The sequence below is a fragment of the Malus domestica genome, chromosome 11 (genome assembly GCF_042453785.1).
Source record: "Malus domestica chromosome 11, GDT2T_hap1".
Classification (NCBI taxonomy): Eukaryota; Viridiplantae; Streptophyta; class Magnoliopsida; order Rosales; family Rosaceae; genus Malus; species Malus domestica.
Window position 1 is genome coordinate 38,531,851 of NC_091671.1, and position 27,298 is coordinate 38,559,148.

The 27,298-nt window shown below is 35.2% G+C and overlaps 1 protein-coding gene across 1 annotated transcript; it reads left to right on the forward strand.

Moving 5' to 3' along the window:
* The first annotated feature begins 11,142 nt into the window (after positions 1–11,142).
* LOC103413368 (probable inactive patatin-like protein 9) lies at positions 11,143–12,796 on the forward strand. Its single transcript, XM_008351836.4, has 2 exons — positions 11,143–12,366; positions 12,440–12,796. The coding sequence occupies exons 1-2, from the start codon at positions 11,440–11,442 to the stop codon at positions 12,671–12,673; spliced, it is 1,161 nt and encodes a 386-aa protein (XP_008350058.1). The 5' UTR covers positions 11,143–11,439; the 3' UTR covers positions 12,674–12,796.
* The last annotated feature ends 14,502 nt before the right edge of the window (positions 12,797–27,298 follow it).

Consider the following 27,298-nt stretch of genomic DNA (forward strand, 5'->3'; position numbering starts at 1 on the left):
CCTTCGCTATTTTAATTCTGGGATTTGTTTGTATTCTCGGATTAGATAATCCAAAGACGGGATGGAGATATCCTGCACTTGTGCAGGAATATATAGTTACCAAACCACGTAGCTTCCTTTACTTTTTCTTTTCCTATTAACCATTTAAAATATGATTTTCACACAACTCTTTTAGTGCTCGTCTGAAAGTACTTTTAAGATAATTGAAAACGTTTTTAATGAAATTGATTTTGGATTTGTAAAGCATTTTAAGTGTTTTATGAAAGAAGCATCATTATTTGTTTCTTGCGAGAAGCACTTAAAATGTTTTTTTTTTAAGATCCACTTAGATTTTTACTAAAAATTGGTTTCAAAAACAATTTTACAAAAATGCTTTTATTTATTTTAAAATCAATTTCAAATGAGCTCTTAGTTTTTCGCATATCTTTTATTTCTGACTTTTTGATAAAATAAATCAAACGAACTCAGCGATCATGATAAATAGGAATGTGCAAGTAGATAAAAAAAAAAGTGTGTTTTTATTATTTTCCTAAGCACCTTCGCTCCTAATGTAGGGCATACATACAAATTGAAGGAAAGTAAATAAAAAAGATTTTTTTTTCGACAAAAAAAAAATGTTTTAACTCTGCGTAAAAGGATATAAACAAATGAAACGAGTAAAAACATTTTTTTTTTAACAAACGTTATTATCTACATTAATATAGAGGGGGCGGACTTAACATCATAATTAGTTAGCAATAATGTGGTTCAAACTCACCTTTAGCGAGAATTGAATATAATACCTCTTACTTACAATTAAAGATGAATACCACTAAATCGTAATATTAAGTGACAAATAATAAAAAATTTGGCATCCCATAGATCAAGGCACTTTTCATTGCACAATTGAAAAAACATCCCTAGTAATAATTTAATTGCAGTCTAGACCTCTGATTTGATCCTGACGCTCCAATGAATTTAATCAAAGGATATTTCTCCCTAATTACGAATTAATTACCATCTTGAACGTTAATTAGCCTAACTCTTTAAACATCTATACCGTCTTGTATTTGCTCCTCACAATCTCATTCAACAATTAATCCACACGTATAATTATCTAGCTATTATTTATTTCAAGAAACAAAAGTTCTCTGTGGCCATGGCGGCTTGGGCTAAGAGCTCGATGGTTTTTTTCATGGCAATGGCTTCGGTTGGTGTCTGTTTTGGTGCCCAATACATTTTTGGCAACTCCCATGGGTGGACTAACAAAGGTCATTTTAGTTCTAAGGCTTGGTCGCGCTCTAAGCATTTTGTTGTTGGAGACTATATCGGTGAGCCTTTCTGATCTAATGCTTGTTTTAATTTACAAAGGTGGTTTTAGCACTACTAAATAATCATCATGCACGTAGTAGCTTTGTTGAATTGGTTTTCTTTAACACGCATTGTAAAATTGCATGCGCAATTTCTAAGTACGAAGCTAAGAAGCAGGATGTTATACATGTGGACGCAAAACATTTCAAAAAATGCAAGACAAAACATCCAATGGTTACCCTTCACTTTAGCAAAGATCATGATGTGCGTATACAGTTAAATGCAACTGGCAGCTTCTTCTACACTTCAAGGGTGCGTTTGTTGCATCGAACTATCTTAGATTGGACTAGCTGCAGGAACTAAGCTAGACTGGCCTAAACTAGACTAAGCTGGACTAGCTTAGTGAAACGTTTAATGCAGTATCGGACAAAGAAGCAGGATAATGAAAATAGTATTGTCACCAGTTTGATATTTGCTCAGACTAGGACTACATTATTGTTCTATTTTAATTGTTTTTTTTATTATTAAAGATATTATTAAAAGTATTAAAATTAATAATATTGGATTAGGGTGAGACTCAATAAAAATATAAAAACCAAATTTTCCTGCCAACAAAAGAAACATACATGATTCAAGAGTAGCATTGTTCCAAACATGAATATAACAAAGTGTTCTCCCAACAATCGACAGGGTGTAGGATGCTTTTCTTAATTATTCATCTTTGGTTTAAAGTTGTAGATTAAAGTTAAAGGTGTTTGTTTATACTTGTATTTGAGTAGAACGAAAATTATGTCTGACAAGTTCAGTTTTTTACTCAATTGTGAAATAATTACTTGGAATTGCTCTTGTATGTATAAGCCAATTTCAGTCCATACCATGACAATTGCACTCAATCCCAAGACCACAATGATACGAGGCACAATGACAAATGGATAGTTGCGCATTGATCATTGCTACATTTGGATTCCTAGCACGTAAATTGGCTTGCTCCACCTAGTTTGAAGAAAACTAGTAACAATATGCAAAAGGAAAAGATCATGAACAATTTATGCATTCCTAGGCTAGTAATAACAATAATCATGTGTATGGAACTTTTGTTTTGTCTAATTATGTGCATATATACATATATATACTAGTAATTATACAACATCCTCTATAAACAGTATGCAAAAGAAAGAGCTTGGAGAAGATGATAAAACGGCGTCGGAAAGGGTGTGTTGAATCGCTGTGCACGAAGGAACGGCGCTCCAAAGGGAGTGTTGAATCACTCAAGATATCATAATGTTGCCCTACATTACACAATAACAAAAGTTTATGAGACATTACACAAGAACAAAAGTTAGGAAGAAGTAATTACTAAATGGGATTCCTCTTATAGAATGTTGCCCTACAAGTTGCAAAGAGCTTGCAAAAGAAGTCAAGAAAATGCATGATGATTTCCATAATCTTGCTCTTGATTATTGCATTGATCATCATACTCTCTATTCTAAAGCCATGGAAGAAGTAATTACCACTGCATGCAAGGTTCACAATCTTATCTTACATTAATCACATACGTCTCACTCTATGTTATCATTACTTATAATAAGTACAAGTGCAAGGCTGTCAAATGTTCAGATTCAACCAACTCAACCTCCAATGTTGATTCCGAGTTGTCCAACCTATATTTAATGGTCAAAACTGATTTCAACCAATCCTGACATCTTCATCCTTGCTTACATATTGTTTGGTACATCACCTTTCAAACTACCATGCATGCCTTCCTAGCCAACATATGAAAATCTAATTCCCATAAAACTCATGCATTGTGTACAAGTGCACTACAGAATTAGGCATCTCAAACATTATGACTAGGACTTAAAAGGCAGAAGGAAGAAGGCATCACACATCATGTAAGGCAACAGGTTACCTCATGTAGAGAACAGAATTAGGCATATCAAACATTATGAGTAGGCCATCGCTGATAAACCATTTAAAATTTAACAGATGGAATCAAGATCCCCAGGTTCAAATGGAATCAAAATCCCCAGGTTCCCACTTGCCCGACATAAAATTTAACAGATTGACAAACTCTAACATGTAAACCTTAACTAAATCGCATTATACAACCTGCAAACACTCAACTTAGATTCTAAAATTCAACACCTTTCAATAAACCCAGATTCCATAAATAAATAAGAAATAAAAAAACAGATGGAAAAAATTTAGATACATAAAAAAGGCATCTTACAAACAGTAGTCGCAAATTCAAAAGAACCAGAGAGAGAGTGAGAGATAGAAAGAGAGAGAGACAGAGAAAGGCATCTTAAAAACATTATTCTTACAACTATCCATCATGAACATATTGCTCATAAGATGAGTGATTACAGGAATGATATGTATACATCCTACTCACTAAATAGTCAAAGATGAGAATAATTGAGGGTTTATTCTATGTAAGCTAATGAAGAGACAAAAGATTTTATGCCTTGTATAAAAACCAATGCATTGGATATAAGCCAAATTCATTGTTGTTCAACTCCTTAATCCTACAAGAAAATGTTGTTTTATAATTAAACTCTTTCTTCCTCCAACTACTAGGTCCATAATGTTTTATTTTTCTGTGCCAACACCCCAAATATGGGAAAGGAGCACAGAAAGCATTCAAAACCGCCACTTTTGCATACCATAAACTAATCTGACCTTTCCTTTTGCCAAAAAGCCCTGCCAAAGATCACACTAATTTTCCAAAATGGTATAAGTGATGGCAAGCATTTCCTTTCCACATACATGGTATTCATACCCCCAATCTTTTCTTTCCAATATAAACTGTGTAAGATTACCTAGTTTATATTATCATGCATTTTCCACCCCGAAAAAAAAAATCTAAAGGTGAGTAGAAACAATAACTATATCATTTTAAAAAACCTAAAATATAACATGGAGATAAAGAAGAAAGTTGGGGTTGGGTGAATTGAAAGTAGTTGTTTGTGGTGTTCAAAAACATGAATAAGTATATATTAAAAAACATATACATACACACCGTTGCAGTAAGTTTTGGCTAGATTTAGCAGCTGATAGTTCAAATCATGAATAAGTATTATAAGTGGCAGCCAATCTTTGCACAACCGTTGGCTTGTTGTATACTTAGTTTGCCAGAAAGTGAAAACATTGGTGCATGACCATGTAGGATGCGATTCCTCTCACTATCAAAGAAATCGAAAAAAGGAATAGAAAGAAGGAAAACTATATAATGTATAGGATGCAACTCAACTCATTTCTCAAACCTAATACCAAAATCCAAAAACTCTAGTCCAACCTGATACCAAAATCTGTTGAAACTAGACCTAAATTACAAACATAAGGTTTTGCATTCGCCTTTACAACAACAATTTTGTGATGATTATCATCATTTTGGGACTGAAAATGGCATAAAATCAGAAAACCCCAAATTCTAATCTCAATTTGACCCTAAAAATCAAAACCCTAACTTGTTCAAGTGCAGAGGTCTATTATTGAAAATTTCTCAAACCCAAAACACCTAAATCAAATAAAGCCCAGTAATATCACGATTTGCAAAACAAATTGAAGAAATAAAGTCGGATTCGAAGTTTACCAGACAAGATGAGCAGATAAGGGTGAGCAGAACGCAGAATTGAGGATGAGGAGGACGACGATGAGGTAGGAGGCCGTCGACAACACTCTCTCGCAGGATGAGCGAGGTTCTCCCTCGCAAGAGTGCATGCGGTCTTACGAATCCTGGCATTTTTGGGTGCTTCGATAAGAACTCCTAGCAAAGGGTTTAATCCGCGCGAGTCGGATCTAATCCCATTAAACTTAATCTTTGTCCATACCAAACATCAGACTACACTACCAATTAGTGTAGTCTAGTCCAGTCCCATCTAAGAAGGTCAAACAAACACCCATCAAGTATCCCCAGACACTGCGACAACAGCCAGAAGGTTTACATCAAAGTTTTCGCATCAAGTTTCGACCCAAAACCATCATCATTGGCCCCATCTACGAGCCAACCAACCTCGAGCCCATCTCCCAACGTGAGCCATAATCCATCCCCCATTAAGCCCGAGACCTAGTCCATTTGCCTCGAGTCCCAATCCGCCAGCCTCAAGCCCGAGCCTTGGTTCACCCACCTCAAGCTTGAGCCCTAGTCCATCTGTCTCAAGCTCAAGCCCTAGTTCATCGCATTTAAGTCCGAGCTCTAGTGCATCACATTTAAGTTGGAACACAATCCCTTCGAACCCAAGGTCACTCCCTTAAGTCCGAGCCTTACCCAAAGCCGTTGCCCAAAACCAAGCCATTTTCCAAGCCACGGCCCAATTCCAGGCATACTTCAGCCCATTCTAGGGCTCATCCACCACCAAACCCAGCCCCAATTTTCAAGCTTAATCCTCCTCCTTTTCTTCCAGCAATGGCAAACCCCACTTCAAAAAGCTACCGTACACAAGAATGGCCGAGCTCCATCTGTCCATTCTTCCAAAGGGCTACCTATCATGCAAGTTCTGATGGATCCCAAGATTAAAGGAAAACTAATGAAAATTGCTTGAAAACTTTGAGTTTTAACGATAAAGACAAAATAAAGGGTAAAGTTAATAGTATCAGGATTGACCTTTTTAGTGTAAAAATGTGGTTTTTCGTTAAAGTGAACAGTACCAGGACTTTTTCGTTAAAGTTCCCTAAGATTAATTTATGAAAAATACTTTCTTTTCATTTAAATATTAGGGATTTTAGTGTTAATATCTCCTACCCCATCATTTGCTTGGTGTTTATTATCTCCTACCCCATCATTTGCTTGGTGTTTATTAAGTCCTTTGCATATTGCTTCATATATCAATAATAAAGTATCTATGCACTTAATCTTACCGACGTCGTTCCAGTTTATTAGATATTGTCTCCAGCAGTCTTCAATTAATAGACGATTCAATCCCAACTCGAACCTAAAAATAAATAAAAATTTAGAAGAAACTTCCTAAACAAATTAACTTACCAAACATCTTAGCAAAAAAAACAAACAAACCAAGTACGTTTTCCAAACATGCTCACATAATGACAAGCCCTAAAAGCCCCTTAAGACTTGACTGAGAAGTAAAGGCAGCCAATTATATGCCACTAAAGCTTCATGCCATTGAAGACTGGTCCCGAAAGCGATTAGAAAGCGAATTAGGATCTACAAGATTCGACTGTGATCCGCCTATGAACCTTGGTTCACGCTCTACGTATCTTATTCTTTCAAGCTTTCTCGAGTCACCCTAACGTAACGGCTAAGAGAACTTGGCTAACGTTTGCTCGTTATCGAGTTCAGTTAGGTGGATTCCTTTATTTACTATACATATCATATTAACACTCGATGCTTCGCCATGGGGATAATGCCTAGATAGGTTGGCGAGATGCAATGATCTCTTAATGGAGAAGATGCGGTGAATCAATTAGTATTAGCTAAGGAAAGCATTCAAGATGAGAGGAAATCTGTCTTTATAGGAAATTTGTCTTTATAGGGAGTCTGTTTCCAAGCATGCTCACATAATGAGAAGCCCTAAAAGCCCCTTAAGACTTGACTGAGAAGTAACTGTTACAATTTTCACGCCTATGATGGTGATATTGTTGGGTACAAAAAAATGATTAGTTGTTGAAGAATGGTCCAATCCATGTAACCCATTTTTCAGTGGAACACATTGTTTAAAAAAATGATTAGTGGTTGAAGAATGGTCCATGTAACCCATTTTTTAGTGGAGTTTTGGGCCTTTCGGCAGTCCAATGAGAAATCTACACATTTTCATGCTTATGTTTATAGAAAGGAGATCAGTTGGTGGTTTGGCTTCGTCACGATTGTCCACTCTTTTGGAGACTAATATGACTTACAAAGATATTTTAGCCTCCTTTGGCCACTATCGCGTTATTCACCCGCGCCAAAAATCGAACCCAAGGAATGCCATGTAGAATATAGGTCTGAAATTCGTTTTCAACTATTGGCCCACCCTATGGTGGTTACATATTTTGATGCTTAAAAGATAGCAAATTTAGAAAAAAAAGTAAGAGAACTATTGTCAGTATAAAAAGTGAAAAAAATTACATTGTGGACAATGCATGAACTTTTTGTACTGTCAATAACAACTTACAAAAGTAATATGATAATTTTTGTGGTGTTTCATAATGTTTTATGTGAATTTGATTTCCATATATGAAAATAAAAACTCGTACACCTTAATGTAACACTGAAGGTTACTTTTTTTTTTTTGTTAGAAAGCATGTAACACTGAATTAATATACGAGAATCAGGATGCCTAAGTTCAATTTAAATTTACATAGGTGTTGTGACGTTAATAGACTTACCCCACTATATTACACTCGGCTTGAACTCATATTCATGACTCTAATTTTCTGGTTCATTGTGAGTCCGACACCAAGAATTTACAGAAATTAAATTCAAATTTTTCGATGCACTATGAAATGACTAAAGGGTTTTACGAGGTTGAAATTGCTATGAAATTTCCAACAAAATTCAGAGGGATGTATTTTTTTATGTATGATAGAGGGAAATCTCTGCTTTGCTGGTTCAATTTTACACATGAATGTCGTGACCAAATGTTTCTTGTATCATTCAGATCTGAATGCAGAATGGTAATTGAGATGGGACTTCAACACTAAGATATGGTGTGTGTTTGGCTGCGTGGTTGTGTATGCTGCCATGGATACCCCTGTGATCAGAGACAGTCTGTGTTTTGGCAGGTTTACAGATATTCACAGCAGAGATTTTAAAGTAGGAGTTGAGATCCTCTCCATTGTTCCGAGATCAAGAATTAGTAAATTCGAACTATTCAAATTAAATTTAACGATTTTCATTAACTTAAATCTAGGGTCTTGATCTTTCTCTCTTGAACAATCTGAACTTGCTGGTTTTTAGCTCCAGACGATGAGGTCTGAAGAGAATCTCAGCTCGTAAAGTAGTACACTGGGGTACAAATTAACTCAGCATGATTAGTTTAATGCATCACTTAATTATGCTAATCAAGATTTTTTTAGCAGTATCACATGAGATTTTAGAACTTTCTGTCGGATCATCAGATAATCAGTTAAGATTCAACCGACTAATAAACCTGCAATTATAGTAATATATAGCACATTAGATCAAGTGGAACGGTATCCAATGTTGCTAACTTTAACTTGGCTTGGTAGTTTATATGTTAATTGGCTTTTTGGCAAGAGATAGGGGTGTGTGAGTTACTCAATGAGTGAGAAAAATACAAATCACGGAAGAGAGAAAGAAGTGAAGAAATATATAACCGGTTACAAGTTAGATTTTTTGTCGAAAATTGAGATAGACCAATAGAGAATAAGAAAACCCTAATATGTTTGCAAGGGAAAGGATGCATAGCTTCCTGATCATCTGAGAGTGTAAGTCTGTTTGCTTGTCTACCGAACACTTTTTTTTTACTCCAACAATACTCTAACCTAATATGAATAATGGGGATTATGGTTTGATTTAAGTACATAAACAAAGCACATTGTTCTAATCAACTTATCTATACATATTGCATATATATGTTAGGTCAGTCAATCATGAATTCTTGTAAATGAGTTTTGATTACTTGTACTTTAAGATTCTCAACTGTAATATTTAGGACTCCTACCACTCATAAACTTGTGTATTACATCATACACATTGTGAATCAATGAGATAAAGAGTCATAATTTCTACATAGTATTAATTGTCCTTCTCCTATCATGCTTCATCAATTGTTGCTTTCCTACTACCAATCCCGCCCTGCAAACGAGCGACTTTATTGTGTAATTGAGCATTGAAAATCTCTCATTGATATATTTCTTATCACGTGATTTGTCATATAATGTGAGAGTGAAAACTACCTTACAATTTGATTAATCATATAATGCGAGATAAAAACAAAAACAAAAAGTACAAAACAAGATATATGCAGGTTGTTTTCGTTTCATACCATGAGAGGTTTTTTAGTGTGACTAGAATATGGAACGGTACGCCACATATTATTATACAATTGGAGTGATACTTTAAAAAAAAAAAAAACCCTCCAACTATATAATGACGTATAATGTACCGTCCGTCGGTACATTGAAAATTTTCTCGTAAACGACATTGCAATGATAAATTTTATCATAGATTCTTAAAAGAACAAAAAGAAAAACATGAAAAATGTAAGCTTGATTTGTTTAGTGTTTAGTTGAGTTAATTAAGGGGATTAACATGGTGTTAGTTCCATGGCGTTTCCTTCGTCACTTTGGCATCTGATTTGTAAGACAATCTAAGCAGAATATTCTGAATAGAAAACAAAAACACGTAAAAAATTAATAAAAAAAGAGAGAGTTGACGAGCGGCAGCTGAGCCGGCTAACAAGCCGAGGTTCGCGCCTTCCCGTAACCCGAAATTTACACGCGCATTTGCACGTGCAAGGACATCACACACGATTTTTGTAAAATGCCAAATTAATAAAACTACTAATAAGTAATAACAAATATGTAAAATTACACAAATACCACCAAAATTAAAAATCTAACCAATTTACTACTCAAACTTCTGTTTTAGTGTAATTTACTACTCAAACTGTCACTTAGTACTATGATAAAGTGATATTCTTTTTTACTTGTAAATGAGATGTTTTAGGTTCGATTTTTTCCAATGGCGAATTTGATTCATATTATTGCTAGCCTATTGTGAGGCTTACCCACTCACCCACCCGCTTAGTGTATATAATATCATTTGTTATTAAAAGATTAAAAAAAACTATTTAAACTCATGTTTGATTGTAAATGTATAGCATATGTACGAAAGTTTTAGTTAAAACGTATCATTTGCAATGAATATGAGCGGCTTTGAAGGGAGACAGATTCTCCTCCTTCCCACTTCCCGTGGCCTCCTGTTTTGTATGGTCACGGTTAAGCTACGTCAACATTTTATATTATTTTTTATAGAGAAAATAAGACAAAAATGAATAGTAATATAAAATGTTGATGTGGTTTAACCGTAATCACACAAACAGTAGAACATGGGAAGTGGGAGGGCAGAGAATCTGCCTCCGTTTTGAAGTGTGTCTTGACCACTTAAAAACCACAAGATGACTTAAAATGACTTATGTTTGTTACGTTGATAGATGTCATGTTTGATTTGTATTTGCTCACACCTATAACAGTTAAAAAGAAAATAATAGACATGTACATGGACGGAGCCACCTTGGGCCTAGCGGGGGCTAAGTTTTTTTGGCGGAGGAAAAATGTACATGGTTATTTTATAGAGAGAGATATTAGATGGTATTGGTAATGAAGTTGTCATGCAATGCTTTCAAAACATAAAAACACATCGATGGGGTATTGTAATATGTTGTATGAAAAACCTTATGAATTAGTATATGTGTGTTTTGTTTAGTAAATTGTTAAGCTTTTTAATTTTTGACTATGTTATTTGAGGATATCCCCATTCATACAGATCTCTGACTTCGTCTATGGACATGTATCATTTTTATCTTTTTATGCACCCCTCTAACGATTGACTAACAGATGTATAACATTGTAACGAATTCGTATGTTAATGCATAGCATTGCAATATTCAAAATAAGGTATAAATTTAGGAAAAGGATCCGGCGATCGTGACTGTTCATCGTACATCGTGCGATTAGTTTTCGTTAGGTACTATTTATATTTAATTTTATATTTTAAATTTTGAAACGATTTTTGACCCGCATAATGTACAATAAATTGTCACAATCACGGAATTCCTAAGATCTCCACAAAAAAAATCCGGTGAAAATCCTTTTTCATAAATTTATTATGCGATCCAAATTTGAAGGTGCAAAATATAATTTAGGAAACATACAGATGCAAAACGTGACAACAAGGAAGGGGCTTGCGTCCCGCGTATATAAAACCAAGGTCCTTCCCATACAGGCCGTCCCACTCTCACACTCCCCAGTCTTCCCACTCCCAATGTTTCTGCTCTTAACTCTCCAACTACCCCAAAAACCACTTCGTTTTGTATTTTCTAGAGAGAGAAAAACGAGAAGAGAGAGAAAGAGAGACGAGCAATTTTCCGCCATTAAAGCTTCTCGGTAACAAAGCGTGAACACTCTATCACTATAACACTCACAACGCTCTCACTCTTCGCAAAGCATTCAGATAATCACAAAATGGAGCTGAGCGAGGTGACCTTAGAGATCTTCACGAAGCTGGAGCAGAAGTGGCTCTCCCACCGCGACACCACCAAGAAGACTCGGATTCTTAGCATCGACGGCGGAGGCACAACCGGCATTGTCGCCGGAGCCGCCTTGATCCACCTCGAGGATCAGATCCGACTAAAAACCGGAGATTCCCATGCTCAAATCGCCGATTACTTCGACCTCGTCACCGGTACCGGCATCGGTGCCGTCCTCGCCGCCATGCTCGTCGCCGATGACGGCTCCGGCCGCCCTCTCTTCACCGCTAAAGATGCTGTGAACTCGGTTTTCGAGAAGAATGCTGACTTGTTCAAATTGAGGTTCGGTGGAGTGCTCCGCCGGCACCGGAGGTTCTCCGGCAGGAGCATGGAAAAGGCGTTGGCGGAGCTTCTGACGAGGGAGGACGGCAAGGTTCTGACGCTCAAGGACACGTGTAAGCCTCTCCTGGTTCCCTGCTACGACATGAAGAGCTCCGCCCCGTTCGTGTTCTCCAGAGCCGACGCGTCCGAGTCGGCGAGTTTCGACTTCGAGCTGTGGAAAGTCTGCCGCGCCACGTCATCGACTCCGGGCTTGTTCAAGCCGCTCAGCCTGAGATCCGTGGACGGAAAGACTTCGTGCTCGGCCGTGGACGGCGGTCTTGTGATGAACAACCCGACGGCGGCAGCTGTTACGCACGTGCTCAACAACAAGCGCGACTTCCCCTCCGTCAATGGCGTCGAGGACCTGCTGGTTTTGTCGTTAGGTAACGGCCCGCTGAGCGTGGAGAAGGCGGGGCGGGGTAACGGAAAGTGCTCGCCCTCGTCGGTGGTTGACATTGTGCTCGACGGAGTTTCCGAGACCATTGACCAGATGATGGGAAACGCCTTCTGTTATAACCGCGCTGATTACGTCAGAATTCAGGTATATAATTAAGGGAAATTAAATTAATTTTATCTGGTTCAATTTACGGGATGATTGACGGCGTTTGTTGCAGGCGTTCGGATTGGGGAGCGAAGGGGTTGCGGGCCAGCGATCGGAGGGGGAAGCGGCGGTGTTGAAGGAGAGAGGAGTGGAATCGTTACCGTTTGGCGGGAAGCGGTTATTGACGGAGACAAACGGAGAGAGAATCGATGGTTTCGTGCAACGACTCGTGGCTTGTGGAAGGAGCAGTCTGCCACCTAGTCCCTGCAAGGATTCCACCGTTAGCCCTGTCGTTAACGGGCGTTAGTTAGAATTTGGTCTTTTTCTTTTTCCTTTTCCTGTAATTTTTCTTTTTTTGGTAGGTTTTCTGCAAGATGTAATTTGTAACCAATCTCAGGTTCACCTTAGCAAGAGTAGCAGCTAATAATGACCCCTTCTGCATCTTTAACTATTCAACTAAACGTGCACGATTATATTTTCTTTTTAGCTAAGTACAATGTAGGACTCGTTTGGAAGTATTTTTAAAATTACTAAAAATACTTTTAAAGAAAATATTTTTGAATTTCAAAAGCACTTGAAGTATGTGATTATTCCAGGAAGCACTTCGAGTGTTTTTTCAAGATTCACTCGCATTTTTATGATTGATTTTCCATAAATATTTTTACAAAAAATGCTCTCAGTTATTTTAAAAACACTTCTGAACATTGTGCCAGTATCTTTAACTAATATTAAAAAATTATATTTTTTAATGTCGCCTACAATATAACAATGCGTAAATAGTGTTACATTGGCATAGTTGTTGTAGGGTCTCTCTCAAGAAGCACAAAAACACCAATTATAATTTATGCTGAGATTTCAGATTAACTCCAAATTACTGTTACACAAAAACATCAATTTTCTTAGTAGTATAAATTAAGGGAGACTTTGGATGCGGTCCCTAGTTATGAACAATCTTTGACTGAAACTTTGTTGGTTTTCAATTTTTGATCCAAGTCCCTAAAATTAATTGATAATTTATTTCTATGTACGTTACTATATTTTTTAAATTAAAAATTAAAATTTATAGTTGTTTATATTAATGAGATTTTAAATAAAAAACATAATTTGTGGGATTAAAAATATTAAAATATAAATATACTATTGTGTGTGTGTGTGTAAACATGGGTACATTCATAAAAAATAACCAAAAAATTATTGTATCAAAACATGGGTACATTCTTCAAAATGGGTACATTTAGCAAAAATAAAAATGGGTACAAATAAATTAAAAAATATGGGTACAATACAAATAAAACTTTAAAAAATATGGGCACAAAAAGAAATTAATATATGGGTACAAATTAAAATTGAAAGGAAAATTGGTACAAATTAAAAAAGGGTTGCAAATTAAAAATGGGTACAAACTAAAAATAAAAATATATGATAAAAAATTTAGCCATAAATATAAATATACTAATTGTAACATTTTTAATATTAAATGAATATATTTATAAATAAAAAATATTTTATTAATGAAATAATTAATGATATTATTAATACAAAGGACCTTGATCAAAAATTGAAAAGTAATAAGGTTTTAATCAATAGAGTAGTAAAAATAAGGATGAAAACCTAATTACTCCATAAATTAATTTTGAGCTACTTTTATGAAATTTGGTGTCAATCTCCAAGGTCATTATTCTTTAACCAAAATCTCTCTATTTAAAGCACCACATAGGAGGAGAGAGGTTTTATCTACACCCGTTATGTTATTGTGGTAGTATCTTAAACAAGTTTTGGATCTGATCACAGGAAATTAAAATTTAAAACGCATGATATTGTGCAACTGTTTGAACTATACAAAATATCCTTCTCCCATCAATGACGGATGTAAGTGATTCTCATAAAAGTGAGTTCAATTGTTTTAAATTTTAGAGGAATTTCCCCTTCCTTTAGTGTAAAAATATCAATGTACAAAAAAAAAAAATTAAAGGAATTTATTGGTCCCTGAACTTTCATCATAATTTACAATTGGTCCCTATACTAAAAATTCATTAATTAATGTCATTGAATTTAACAAGTGTTATTCGAGTGAGAAGAATAATATTGAAGAATTACGAATTATAAGTACATGGTTTAACATTGCCTCTGCCATTAACTTTTGTAAAAAATTTATGCTAATATGACGATGTGGCACCTATGTGAGTCCCACAGATATATACATGTATTATTTGATGGATAGTGTTACACACTCACTTTTGCTTCCCACATATTTTGTTAATTTTTTGCCATTGATTTGTCAATTCATTCAATATGACGACTGAAATTTGAGAGCGATCTGTAAAAAGTAAAAATGAATGTATGAATGACATTGTCATATCCATATGCAACCTTGAATTATTGAACAAAACAGTACCTTCTAGTACTTTGAGAACATCAAGCTACAGAGAGTATGCCTTGAAAATCCTTTTGCACATTTTCAGCTACCAACTGAAATCTGTAGTAATATAGGCAATGAAAAGGAAATCGAATCCCGTTTTTAGGTGAGCAAGATTTCACATACTGATACTGTAAGAGCATCTCCAGCAGTCTAAGTTCAATTTTTGCTAAAATAGCTCGTGAATTCATCGGTGTACAAAAATTATTTTAACTTTTTATCACCAACAACGCTATTTCTCGATGCTTCCTGTCACTCATTAAAACTCAACTTTATCATACCCTCTCTCCCATCTCCCAACCTCTTTAATATCTTAGAAACCCAAGTCGTCGTCTTCCTTTTTTTTCAAGTCCTCTTCAATTAATATACTCCCCAATTTCTACTTGAAGTTGCAATGTCAATGATGTCAATAAATAAGACAAGATTTATGGCTTATTATATAATGGAGTGCATTTTTGTTCACCATCCTGAAGTGGTGGTAATACTTACCTGACACACCCCGATCCTAGAATCAAGGCGTGTTAGCTATCACGTGAGCATGACGTAACCAAAAGTGCGACGCGGAAGCAATAGATAAGAGAAATACGAAGGAATAAAAACCAACTACTTGCAATAATATCCAACTAGCATGCTAGAGTAAGTTTAAGTGTGAAACACACATATTCAGAGCATAAGTACTAGGTGCAGTCAAGTAGGAACATTATTAAATTACAACACCCGAAGGTGAGTCCTACGTTTATGTAGTTTGTTAGAATGCCGTGGGAATCCTCGTGAGCCACCACACCGCTAACTAAAACTTGGAGGGGCGCAAAACAAAATTGAGTGTGGCAGTAAAACAAAGTTTTTCGAAAACATTTCAATTTAACAACATTTCTAACCCATCGCTGTAAAACCTGTATACTTTCCCAGAAAATAACATAATATGCATATAATTCTTCAAATATCTCAAATCACCAATCTTTATAAAAAAACCAGAAAGTATGTCATGCTATAAACGTCAATAACAGAATAAGGATGCAACATTATAACAGGTGAAATAAGGAATCAACCAGAGACCTTGCAGTTGGTCCTGTATGGTTAATTCTATAGCTCAATATCCAATCCAACCGGAGTCACCAACTGTGACCTGTACGGCACTACTCTGCACATGCATTGGAACTACCTGAAGTAGTCTGTACGACAAGAATGGTGTAATAATACGCTCTAGTGCTTCTCTCATCAACAGCTGTATAATACTCTAAAGTCACCTACAAGTTGGAACCACCTTTCATGGTATGTCAGACATGTCGGAACCCTCTAATGGTCTGTACGACATGCACCTACTTGGATCCAAGGTGAGCGTGTGGTGCGTGGTGAATAATATAAGCACTAACACCAAGGGTGCAGGTTTGAGTTTTCAATACAATTCACATCACAATAAATCACATGATTAACATAAAACTCACTTGATACTCACTTGTGCGTCCACAACACCATTTAACATATATATGCAACAATTATCAATTCATACAATGTATGCATGACATTTTAAAACATACTTTCATTTAAATTCAATTTCTGGGAAAAATCAATAGTATATAGGTAAATACAGAAAATTCTGCCCACTCACTGGTAAGTCAAAGGGTCGTAACCCCCGTGACATCCTTGAATGCGCTCGTCCTCGGGATAGGTATCACCTATATGCGAAACAACTATAAAAATGTTATTTTAAAGCACATAACCAACAATATGTAATAACTTCTCATACGATGCTCAATTTGGGTATATGAATATACCACAATGACCTACTCGATGTCACAGACGTCGAGGTATTTTTAGAATAATTTTTGGACTTGCCACGCGCCCCCACACGTCAGGATAGGCACGGGTCTACGCGCCCCCCACGAGCGTCATCTCCTTCCTCCAGACGCCGAAAAAACTCGCCTACGCCAGAAACTGGGCAGACCTGTAATCGTCATTTTCTCGCTCGATTCTCAACCATTTTCCATGAAATTTTCACCAAAACTTCACAAATTACGAGAGGAAGAAGGCTATACCTTTAAAAACTTCCAAATCCTTCGAAATCACGTTGGGAAATTTCACCAAAACCGGCCACCCTCAAACCTTTGATCCCGACGTCCAAAACCTTCAAACGAACGTCCCCGAGCTTCGTGAGAACCTCCTAAAGCTCACTGTGAGCTTGGATTGTCCTAAAAACCAACCATTACAAAGTTTGTGAACAGTACTCAAATCGGACCTCGAGATTTCAACGTGAAATCGAAAGATTTCTTAACTGAAATTGGTATGGGTGAGTTCGTAGGGTCCTCACGAGCACAATGGTGCCTTCAAAACCTTTGATCTGTGCTTGGAGGCTCGATGGTGAGTGTGTCCGTACGAAATGGAAGAAGAGAAAGAGAATGAAAGTCCAAGAGAGATAGAGAGTGAGACACGGCATAGAGAAGAGAGTGTGCTTGTGTGGTCCAATTGAAACCAATCAATTTCAACCCATAATTTTCTAACTTCCAATTGGGTCCAAACTTTAGGGAAAATAAAACATAATTGGATCCACAACCTTGTTTCAATTTGAAATGCTCAACCAAAACTCAAGGGCAATTCCGTCAAATCACATCCACGATACTAAATTTTCGGGATGGGTTGTGACATTACCGCTCTACGTATTATCATTAGATGAGTTCAAATTTTGAAGTTTGTATCTATCTACTACACAGATCTCGAAATTTAAACTCATCCAGCGGTGATAAATAAGGTTGTGAGCATCACCATCACTTTAGGATGGTGAAAAAAAAAAATTCTCTTAAACAATGCGTGAGAAATATGAAAGAGTGTGATGATAAAGTTTATGAGTGTGATGTTATTATTAATTACGGGTTCGTTATTAACCGCACATTATAACATGACTTAGTTACGTGATTGATATGATACGAATCCAACTTTAGGTATTGTATCAATAAACATATCATTCGCGTGTTTTCTCCATGATGTTATATCACATACGTAAAACACCACAACAACAGTATAATCATGTCATAAAAGTTCTTCTATCTCTCTCGTGCCCGTGGAGCAGAGCTAGCCAACCTGTGCTGATGGGGACTCCGTGGGGACTGCGGATGACATTCACATAGGAGAAAAGAAGAGAGAATCCTAGGGATATTCCAGTGTGCATGATTTTTCCAATTCCGTCGGCTTTCATGGTAAGAGGAGGAGAGGAATGTGAGGTTGGTTTGGCCGTTTAGGGGGGACCTCATCTAATTTGAGCTCTGGATTTAATATTTTACGTGGCTAAGTACTAATATTTTTGTTTTTTGGTACAGTACATCACGGCCGTCCATTCATTTTCATCACCAACTTATTCATCTCCATAAGAATTTGCAGCAAGTCCTTTCCAATGTCTCTTTCTCCCAATTTACCGCTAATTGTACTAGTTTGTACCTTTTTGGTAACTTTTATAAAATGACCAATTTCATGATCAAGATCAACCTCTCCATCCATAAACGTGCTTTGAGCAAACAATTCTAGATTAACACGTCAATTACATTTTACAAACGACACAAATAAATATATTGTTATGACAACGGTAGATTCAAGATTTGAACTTTGGGGTGTTAGGATTCAAATTTTTTAGATAAAAACAGAGCGGGAAGTGCGCTTGGTGGGCTTGTTATCGTCAGACGAACCAAGTTGTACACTTGTCAACATATATTGATATATGCTGAAGCAATCTGATGAGTGCTATTGAGAATTTATGGAATATTGTTGACACAACTTGCGGATGTCAAACACTTAATAGATACAAAAGAACCTTATCAAACATTCAGAAGGTTCTTGAAAAACCTTCGAATGTATATTTTTCAAAATCTTACAACCACCTTGCTCCCTATATACATTCACTCAGGGTTATGAGCCCTTATACTTTTGATTTGTTTAGTCTAATTGTCGATTAACTTTTGTTTTTCTCACGAAATACTAGTCAGTTGGCCTTTCTTCTCTTGACATGAAAGGCGGTGACACTTGCATTAACGTATATATATGTTTAAATACTGTTATTCCAGTAATATATAATTGCAAATTTGATTCGCAACATGTTCTTTATTTACTGTCCCATGATTTATGATTAGTGTCTGATTATTATATTTAATGGTAGTCTATTGCATGAACGAGTCATGACTAGAGTTGCGTCGCTTATAAAATATACACGAATCTAAAAATATAGAGCTAGTTTGGAAATACTTTTAGAACACATTTTTGTTGAAAATGTTTTTGAAACGAATCTTTAATAAAAATAGAAGTGAACAGAAAAATATTTTCATTAAAACGTTTTCAATCATTTTAAAAACAATTTCAAATAAGTTCATAATAAAAATTGTCGAATTAATAAATTAAAAATTGAGAGAAAAACACAAATACTCGAGCAATAAAAAAGAAAATAAAACAATATAAGACGTTGGCGGCATGGCGGCTTGAAATTGGCTAATGTGGGTGGCTCCTAATGCGTGCCGCTGTACTTGGTTGTGTTACAGAAGCAACCTGAGGCGGACAAGTTTGGGAAGTGAGTCGTCGTATCTAAAGGGCAACCCAGCTATTTAAAACTACGGTTTAAATGATATTCTATTTTACTTGCAAGTGAAAAGTTTTAAATATTGTTAAAAGTGAATTTAAATAACATTATTATTAATTCATTATGAAACTTAATGTACTGCTTTACTTTTTATTGTAAATAATATCATTTATTTAAAAAAAAAAGGATCCCTGACCATTAGGACAATTAATTAAAAATCCTAACCGTATATTACCAAAAATGATCTAGGAAAATCAAAGATCCATCTCACTCGGAGATCTTGTAGTTTTGCATCATATTTTGTCTCTGACTTTCCATATTTTTCAATGAATATCTGCTTCAAATATGTTATAATTTGACCTTTTTATTTTGAAAATATGTAAAAACTAGTAATTTATATTGTCAAGAAAAACTACTCACCACATATATCGATCCGGAAAAAAAAAACACTTCTGCCACACTACTAGAAAATCTAATTTTGCCGACGAATTTTGAGCCAACAAAACTTATTTTGTCGGCAAAAAAGTTTTTACCCGACAATTTTTTTGGTTTGTTGGCTAAATACGAGCACCAAGGTTAAGGTTTTGGTAAGAACTTCTCCCGACGACTTAAGGTTATGGCCAACAAATATTTTGTCGGCGAAGATATTGTTAGCCGACAAACTTAATTTTTATTGGGTAAGAATTTGGTGGGAGTTTTCCCGCCTTCTTGAAAATGATATTTTTTTTAAGTCGCGCGTTTTCTTTAATTAAGTGGGCAACAAAAAAATTATTTTGCCGTTTAGAATTTTTTTTGAACAATTGCCGGTTAGAATTAAAAGTGGTAATCTTCAAATTCCTAAACCTAATTAATTAAAAAATTAGCGCCGGGCTTCTCCCTCGTTTCTCACATATCTGTTGCTGCCTCGTCTCTCTCGCTCTGTCGTCTTCCGTTCGTGGACTCGAATCTGCGCTCCTATTCTACAAAGTCTTCGATGCCACCTCCTACTCCAACTCTGAAATTACCTTGCAGTCATCACCCTCTAGGCTCTAGATTGGTTTCTCATCCCGATCATCTGGTTAAACACGAAAACCCCAAATCTCCACAAATACCGAATTGTTTCTCTCGCAGCCCACTCCTTTAGCCTCGATCTGCTCCGGCTTTCTCTCCTTCGGCCCGTCTATTCAATTCCCAATCACAAACCCGCAACGCGCCAAAGGTATAGCGGTTTAGTTATTTTCTTTTTATTTAATATAATTTTTAATTAACTAGATGCCATTTTGTGTGATATTGGTTTGATATTGATTTCCAATCCATTTACATTTTGGAGGTGCCTTGAATGATTTCTTGTTTTGTGTTTGGTTCTTGTAATGGTTTAATTTGGGTATGTTTGAAAGATTTTTATGGTGCAGGGTCAATGCTTGGTTCTTGTAATTTGTCAAAAGTACCTGTTGAAGGGAATTGAATAGGTTGTCAAACAAGGTTAGAAAATGGCTTCATATTTTTTATTTGCTCGGGTTTGTTAACTGTGATGTTAACGGTACTTTTCATTTGGTGATATGTGTGTTTTCTGAAGGGAGTTAGAGCAAAGAAACCTTCCCAAGTTGTCCAAGAAGCAAGTCTTTTTGGCACCTTGCTTCACATTCAGCAGGTGACCATGTAAATATTACTATGCTAGTATCATTTGGTTATGAACAGTGCAGTGGTTTAAATTTATTGTATGTTGCATTTTAGGATCTTGTCCTGAAGTGCAATTGGACTTGGATTCAATGTCAACACAGAAAATGCGAGACTTGTACATGGAGTTCTTGTGCTGAAAACAGTTGTTGTATGGCATCAGTCATCTCTTAATCTTAATTATGTTACATTGACACTACATGTTTTATTGAACTAATCCTCTTTGTTAGATTTTTCATGTTTGTGTAAACTCTAATAAAGCTTTGTAGTTTGTGGTTTAATCAGATGTTTGATATACCTCGATTGGATGAAAATAACTGAGTGCTTTAGTCAGCTATTACATAAGAGGCTAAAGGAGAACCTCTCCGTACTTGAGGGCTGCTAATTAATCCGAGATTTGAACTGCTACTAATTATTATTGTGTAACTTATTGTACCTCCTTTCATTCATTTTGATTTGCATCTTATTAAGGGACTAAAGAAAACCTCTTGATTGGCAGGTGGTTTGAAATGTTCATTACAAGGTTGGATGAACCATTGTCCTGGCCTCTAAGAATCTATGTATGATAAATGTCCGATGCTTAATCAAACTCACTATATGCTTGATACTAATATGATGTTAAGTTTTCATTTTTTATTGTACTACTGTGGTGTTGTTGCAGCTCTGCCCCATTTTCTACTATGGTGCTATATCGTCCAAGGTTTAAGGTTGCAATTGATGCTCTTCAGTAAGCCACCTCTTGCATGATGACAAATGCTCACATTTCTGATATTAGCATTAAACGAGAAATATATAATTGCACTCGTAATATAATCTTTTTAAATGTTTGAGTTTGCATATGTGGGGTTATTGAACTTTTGAAGGTAATTTGATCTAAAGCTAGGAATGCTCATTTTCTTGTGTTGTGGAAATAAAGACTCTAATTTTAGAAGTTAGACTCTGAGAAGCTTCTAGTATATTTTTTACGATCTCTATCATTATATCAATCTAGAGGAATGATATTTAGCACATTTGAGAGCTTCTAATCATTATTTCAATCTAACCGTTTACGAAAACTATGACTACCTCAACAGAATCATGGCTAGTCGATGCAGGGAGTTCAAGTTTGAGTTACATGAGAGTTTGGGTCGCCTGAGGAGCCATTAGCCAATCCTACTGCAGAGATGGACGAGAGACCAGGACAAGGGGAGCTTTTGTATGAACAGTTCAGTCCATGACTTTTGATATTTTTTATTTGGTTCATGTGTAACATTCCTTCAATTGTTTTATGATTTCACTAACGATACTTTTGTATTAGACTCTAGATGTACATTCAACATTTATCAATCAGTAAAATATTATTTCTTAACAATTGTCTATTGTATTTTGATATGCATATGTAAGAGCTGAGCATCAAAGCATTTTTTTTTATAAATGAAATGTCTTCTTGACAAAACCAATTTGTCGGCAAAGAGAAGGTTGTGCCGACGAAATATTCATGGCGACAAACACATTTTGTAGGCTAAAAAGTATTATTCGTCGGCTAAAAAGGCCTATACCGATGAATTATTTGTCGGAAAAGATGGAAATGCCGACAAATAAGATTTTGACGGGAAAAGTTGAATCTTAGCCGATGAAGTACCAAAATTCGTCGGCAAAACTCTTAGGCGACATGCTTTTCGTGACAAAATTGCCGACAAATTTTTTCCTCGGGAAAGACACTTTGCCTACAAATTTTGACTTTTGCCAACAAACTACTTTTGTCGGTAAAGTCAAATTTTCTAGTAGTGCCACTGGTTATAAAGACATATTATCATTGTCAACGAGGGTTGGCTCAGTTGGTAAAGTTCATGTCTTGTGTGTCGCTTTTATTAAAGTTTGAGTCGTCTTTGTTAGTGCACGATTTATAAATTCTTACGAAAATCAATATTTGTGACAGTTGGCAGTTAGGTGTCATGGGTAATTTTTTCGGCTTAAAGTTATGGATATAGCATGACGTTGATAGTGAGAGTAACCCATCTTCTTCTAAACTTATAAATAAGAAAATATATTATTGTATCCCATCACATTCACACATGTATCCACTCCACTTTTCTTTCACTTTTAATCATGCATGGTTAAAATTAACAAAAAAAATTGTGGTAGGATCTCCTTTTTACTGATCAAAGTTATTGGTTTCATATCAATGCTTATTATTTAAAAGTGTTTGTTTCCTCTTTTAGTAAAGCAGATTCTAGACTTTATATATTTTAATTAATATGGACACTTTATCATCTTAACAATATAATACTAAGTATATTTGATTAAATTATTAATTTGGGTCATTGGCTCTTCATAACTCATTACCTATTTATGTATTTTCAATGGAGGTCTCCACTTAATATGTATTATATTTCATTTAAGAGAGTAGAGTAAGACTATATACGGATTAGTGGCACCACTTTTTTACACAATCTTTTACATATGTTTTTTGGGGGGTTGGGGGGCAACTCTGTCATGTAATGAAGAAAATGAACGAATGCGATTCTACAAAAAAACCCAACCCTTAATTCAATAGTCATATGGTTTCAGATTTCGGAGATTTTTGTAGAAATTATCTATGAAGTAAGACCACCTAAAAGATAAACGGTTTGAATCGTTGAAATATACTACGAAGTAGTCACCACAAAAACATATGGTCTGTCTCCAAGGGTTTGGTTTGCAAATTGAAATCAATTTGATTAATATCATCCTTGCTCAAAAGGAAGAAAGAGGTTGAACTTAAAGAATATTAATATCATCCTTGCTCAAAAGGAAGAAAGAGATTTAACTTAAAGTGGTTTGGTGGGCAATTTTATTCATTACATGCTTTGATCAATTACTCTTATAGCACATATGTTTAAGACCTAAGATACCATGAAAGGGTGTAAGTTTTTCTACTTTTTAGTGATGAAACCATTTGATTAAGACCCAAGTTATGCTCCTATTGAGAATCATATCCATTTCCATCAGACCAAGCATTGAGAGCCACCTTTAATTTTTCATCTCCAAACTATTTAATTAGGTAAAATGCTTGGCTAATTATATTCTTTCAGCTTATGATTAAGCTTGGGAAGAACAACTTGTAGTTCTAGCCAGTTCCATCAAGAACATGCCTACATATTTAATCAAGTTGTTAATAATATATTGCAGCAACTTTACAGAAACATCGAATTCGACATATTTCGTTCATAAACCCCTTTCTATATTCATCATAAGTCTTAAACTGTAAGGATTAAAATTTATTGGAAAATAATAAAAAAAAGCTAATTTACAATACTTGTGAGACAAGGAATTCTAACGTTTGACTCTCCTAGAATAAACTTAAATTAACATATGTCTTGAGATGGTCATCGTTGATCATTTGATATTGCGTGGGTCTAACGGATTTATAATAAAGTTACATTTTTATTCTCTCACGTGCAAAACACATGTCAATTTTAACGGTTTTTTTGATAAATTATGTAAGATATTTACTTTACCACTACAATCGACTTTCATCACTTTAAATCTGAAGTCAATTTTATAGTTATTTCAAGAGGATGCATGGCATCATGCATGATATTGTCAATTGTTCTTAATTTTCTTCTTTCATTTTTCGTTTGGTGTGAAAATAATTTGATTAAATATAAACACGTAAAGTTTGTCTAAAATGGGACTATGATTCTCTCTCCTCATCTTTTTATCTCCTTTTATCTCCTTATCTCACATTCTCTATTTTGTCTTTCTCTTTCTATAAAAAATTAATATAAGATGTTGACGTTGCTTAACCGTAACCATTCAAATAGGAGTGGAGGAAAAAAAAAAAAAAAGAGAGATAATCCTACTCCCTAAAAGGAGAAACAACTTAAATAGTATAAGAATACTGTGCGGTTGCGGTATATATTTGTTATGAAAATCCTCAAAACGACATTATTTTCAGCTTAACGATACAAAATCATTAAGTCTTGAAACCAAACCAGAATATTTTTAAAACCCTAGGATCAGCTGATCTCTCTGATTATACCAGACCAAATCACAAACCGCCCATACATCCATGCGATCCAGATCCCATGCACACGTGTGTATCTCTCTCTTTCGAACCCTGGGAGCTAATACCACGTAGATTGCGATAAGATCTTGTCTGCTTTGTTTTTACATACCAGATGTACGTAGGATTTTCCATCGTCTTTTGTCCTCTACTTTAGACACAATATCACGACGAAGCAGTCTCTGTCCATGTCCTTACGTTTATAGCTTCTTGGCTCCATCCTTTTTTAGCCTTAAGTACGTATTTCTATATTTGCATATGCATGATTCAAGGAGAACGGCGCCATGAGTTCAACTCACGGCTTTTGCAGTGATATAAATATATTTTTAGGCCGAATTCCATTGTTTACTATGCTTCATTAGCATTCTAAGATTTCAGGATATTTTCGATATTTTTTAGCCAAAGTGACGTGCAGCCTTCAATTTAATTACTTTCGAGGGGAAAATTCAGGAGTCGTCACTGGATGCATGGAAGACATACTGTAAGGTCTGTAGTACGTATACTGTCAATCCACAAACCAATGATCGAATCAAGTGGAACTGGTCGGTGGTGGGAGATCTGAAAACATGTTACATGAGGTAATTCATATTTATTTTTTACCACTTGACATACAAATTAGCTAGGCTTGTCATCCAAAAATCCAAAAGAAGTCATAGATCGGTATGGCCCTATGGGGCACATTGCATACTTTTCTGTGGATGTTGGAATCTCTCACTGCAAGCCCCAACTAAAATCCACAAGAAACTTTCGTGACTGATTAATAGTGAGCCTTTTGTTTCCTTGTGACAATATTATTGTTTAGTATATTACCAAGTATTCTATATTTTTAGAATATTTTACGTCATATCTTTAATAATGGGGTATAGTAATCTTTTGCACAATTTGTTAACCTGACATGAAACGATACGAAAATAACAAGTTTCGAGTCAACCCATTAAAGTCAGCTCGTTATAGGGGTCTCGTTAAGAACTCATTAACGATTTGTATCGTTATCACGTCACACGTTAGAAACCCGTTAAGATAACTGATATGACATGTAAACTAGTCGACCCGTTTGCCAAGTCTATACATTAGGCATGACAATTTCTTAAAGACCTATTAATCCGACACAAAACGACGCGACCCATTAGTGAGTTAGCTCGTTATCGTGTCACCTGGTAAGAATCCGTTAAGAAAACGGATTTCACACTACAAATAAACTTCCCAATTTTATAATAGAAAACTAGATTTCAATACCTAAATAAGATGAAGTTTAGAAAAATGTCTTATACAAGATTAAAATTGATTTTAGTCCCTAGACTCTATTTAATGTCAGCATATTTATGCACTGTCTCTCTTTTTTATTTGTAATTTAATGGTGTTCATAAATTAAATTTTATGAAAATATTATAAATTTTAATTCTCATTATGGTGAGTATCTTATATAAGAAAACATTTTGTAAGATTTTTTGGTACACTTATGTTTTTGCATTTATTTTATGTGCCACTAATTTCATTACAATATATTTGGGTACGAACATTTCAGCACACTAGATTAGTATAATATGTTTAGGTACAAACATTTCGGTACACTAGTTTAGTATAATATATTTAGGTACCGACATTTCAGTACATTAGTTTAGTATCATATGGTTAGGTATGAAATTTTTGGTACAATTATGTTTTTGCATATTTTCTTATGTGCCACTATTTCACTAAAATATATTTAGGTATGCACATTTCGGTATACTAATTTAGTAAAATATATTATAATACAGATGTTTAGGTACACTAATTATAGAATGTTAAATAAAATTAATGAATTAAATGTGTATAATAATAAATTTAAAATTTAATGTAATGACATTAAATAAGGTATCTATTAAATATTAAAACAAAAAAATAATATAAATTTGAATTAAGTGCACATTAAGGTATTAAAATCAATATCCAATCTAACCACCATATTTTTATTAAATTTTAATCTTCTTGAAGGATTAAAGTTCAAAACCCCCATTTTATAAACTAAGTTTATGATTTAGAATTAATTGGTTGTTCAAGAGATTACACACACAAGACAGAAAATTACAAGACCCTTTGCTGATAAAATGGTGAAAACCCCACGTTTAATTTGCATGAATCATATTACAATCTTGAGGGGATGAAAATCGAGGCATGTGGTGTGCTGAATCCCACGTTAATTAATTTGGATCTCGGTTTGTTTGGGTTGTGACGAGAACACGAGTGGTACATTACGTATTTTTATGTAGGTAGTGAGAAATTTTTTTTTTAAGTTATT

Bases quoted from the DNA above. Each gene is read 5' to 3' on its own strand.
- LOC103413368 (XM_008351836.4), top strand. From the start codon at position 11,440: ATGGAGCTGAGCGAGGTGACCTTAGAGATCTTCACGAAGCTGGAGCAG. The intron at 12,367-12,439 runs GTATATAATTAA...CGTTTGTTGCAG, and splicing joins CTGATTACGTCAGAATTCAG to GCGTTCGGATTGGGGAGCGA.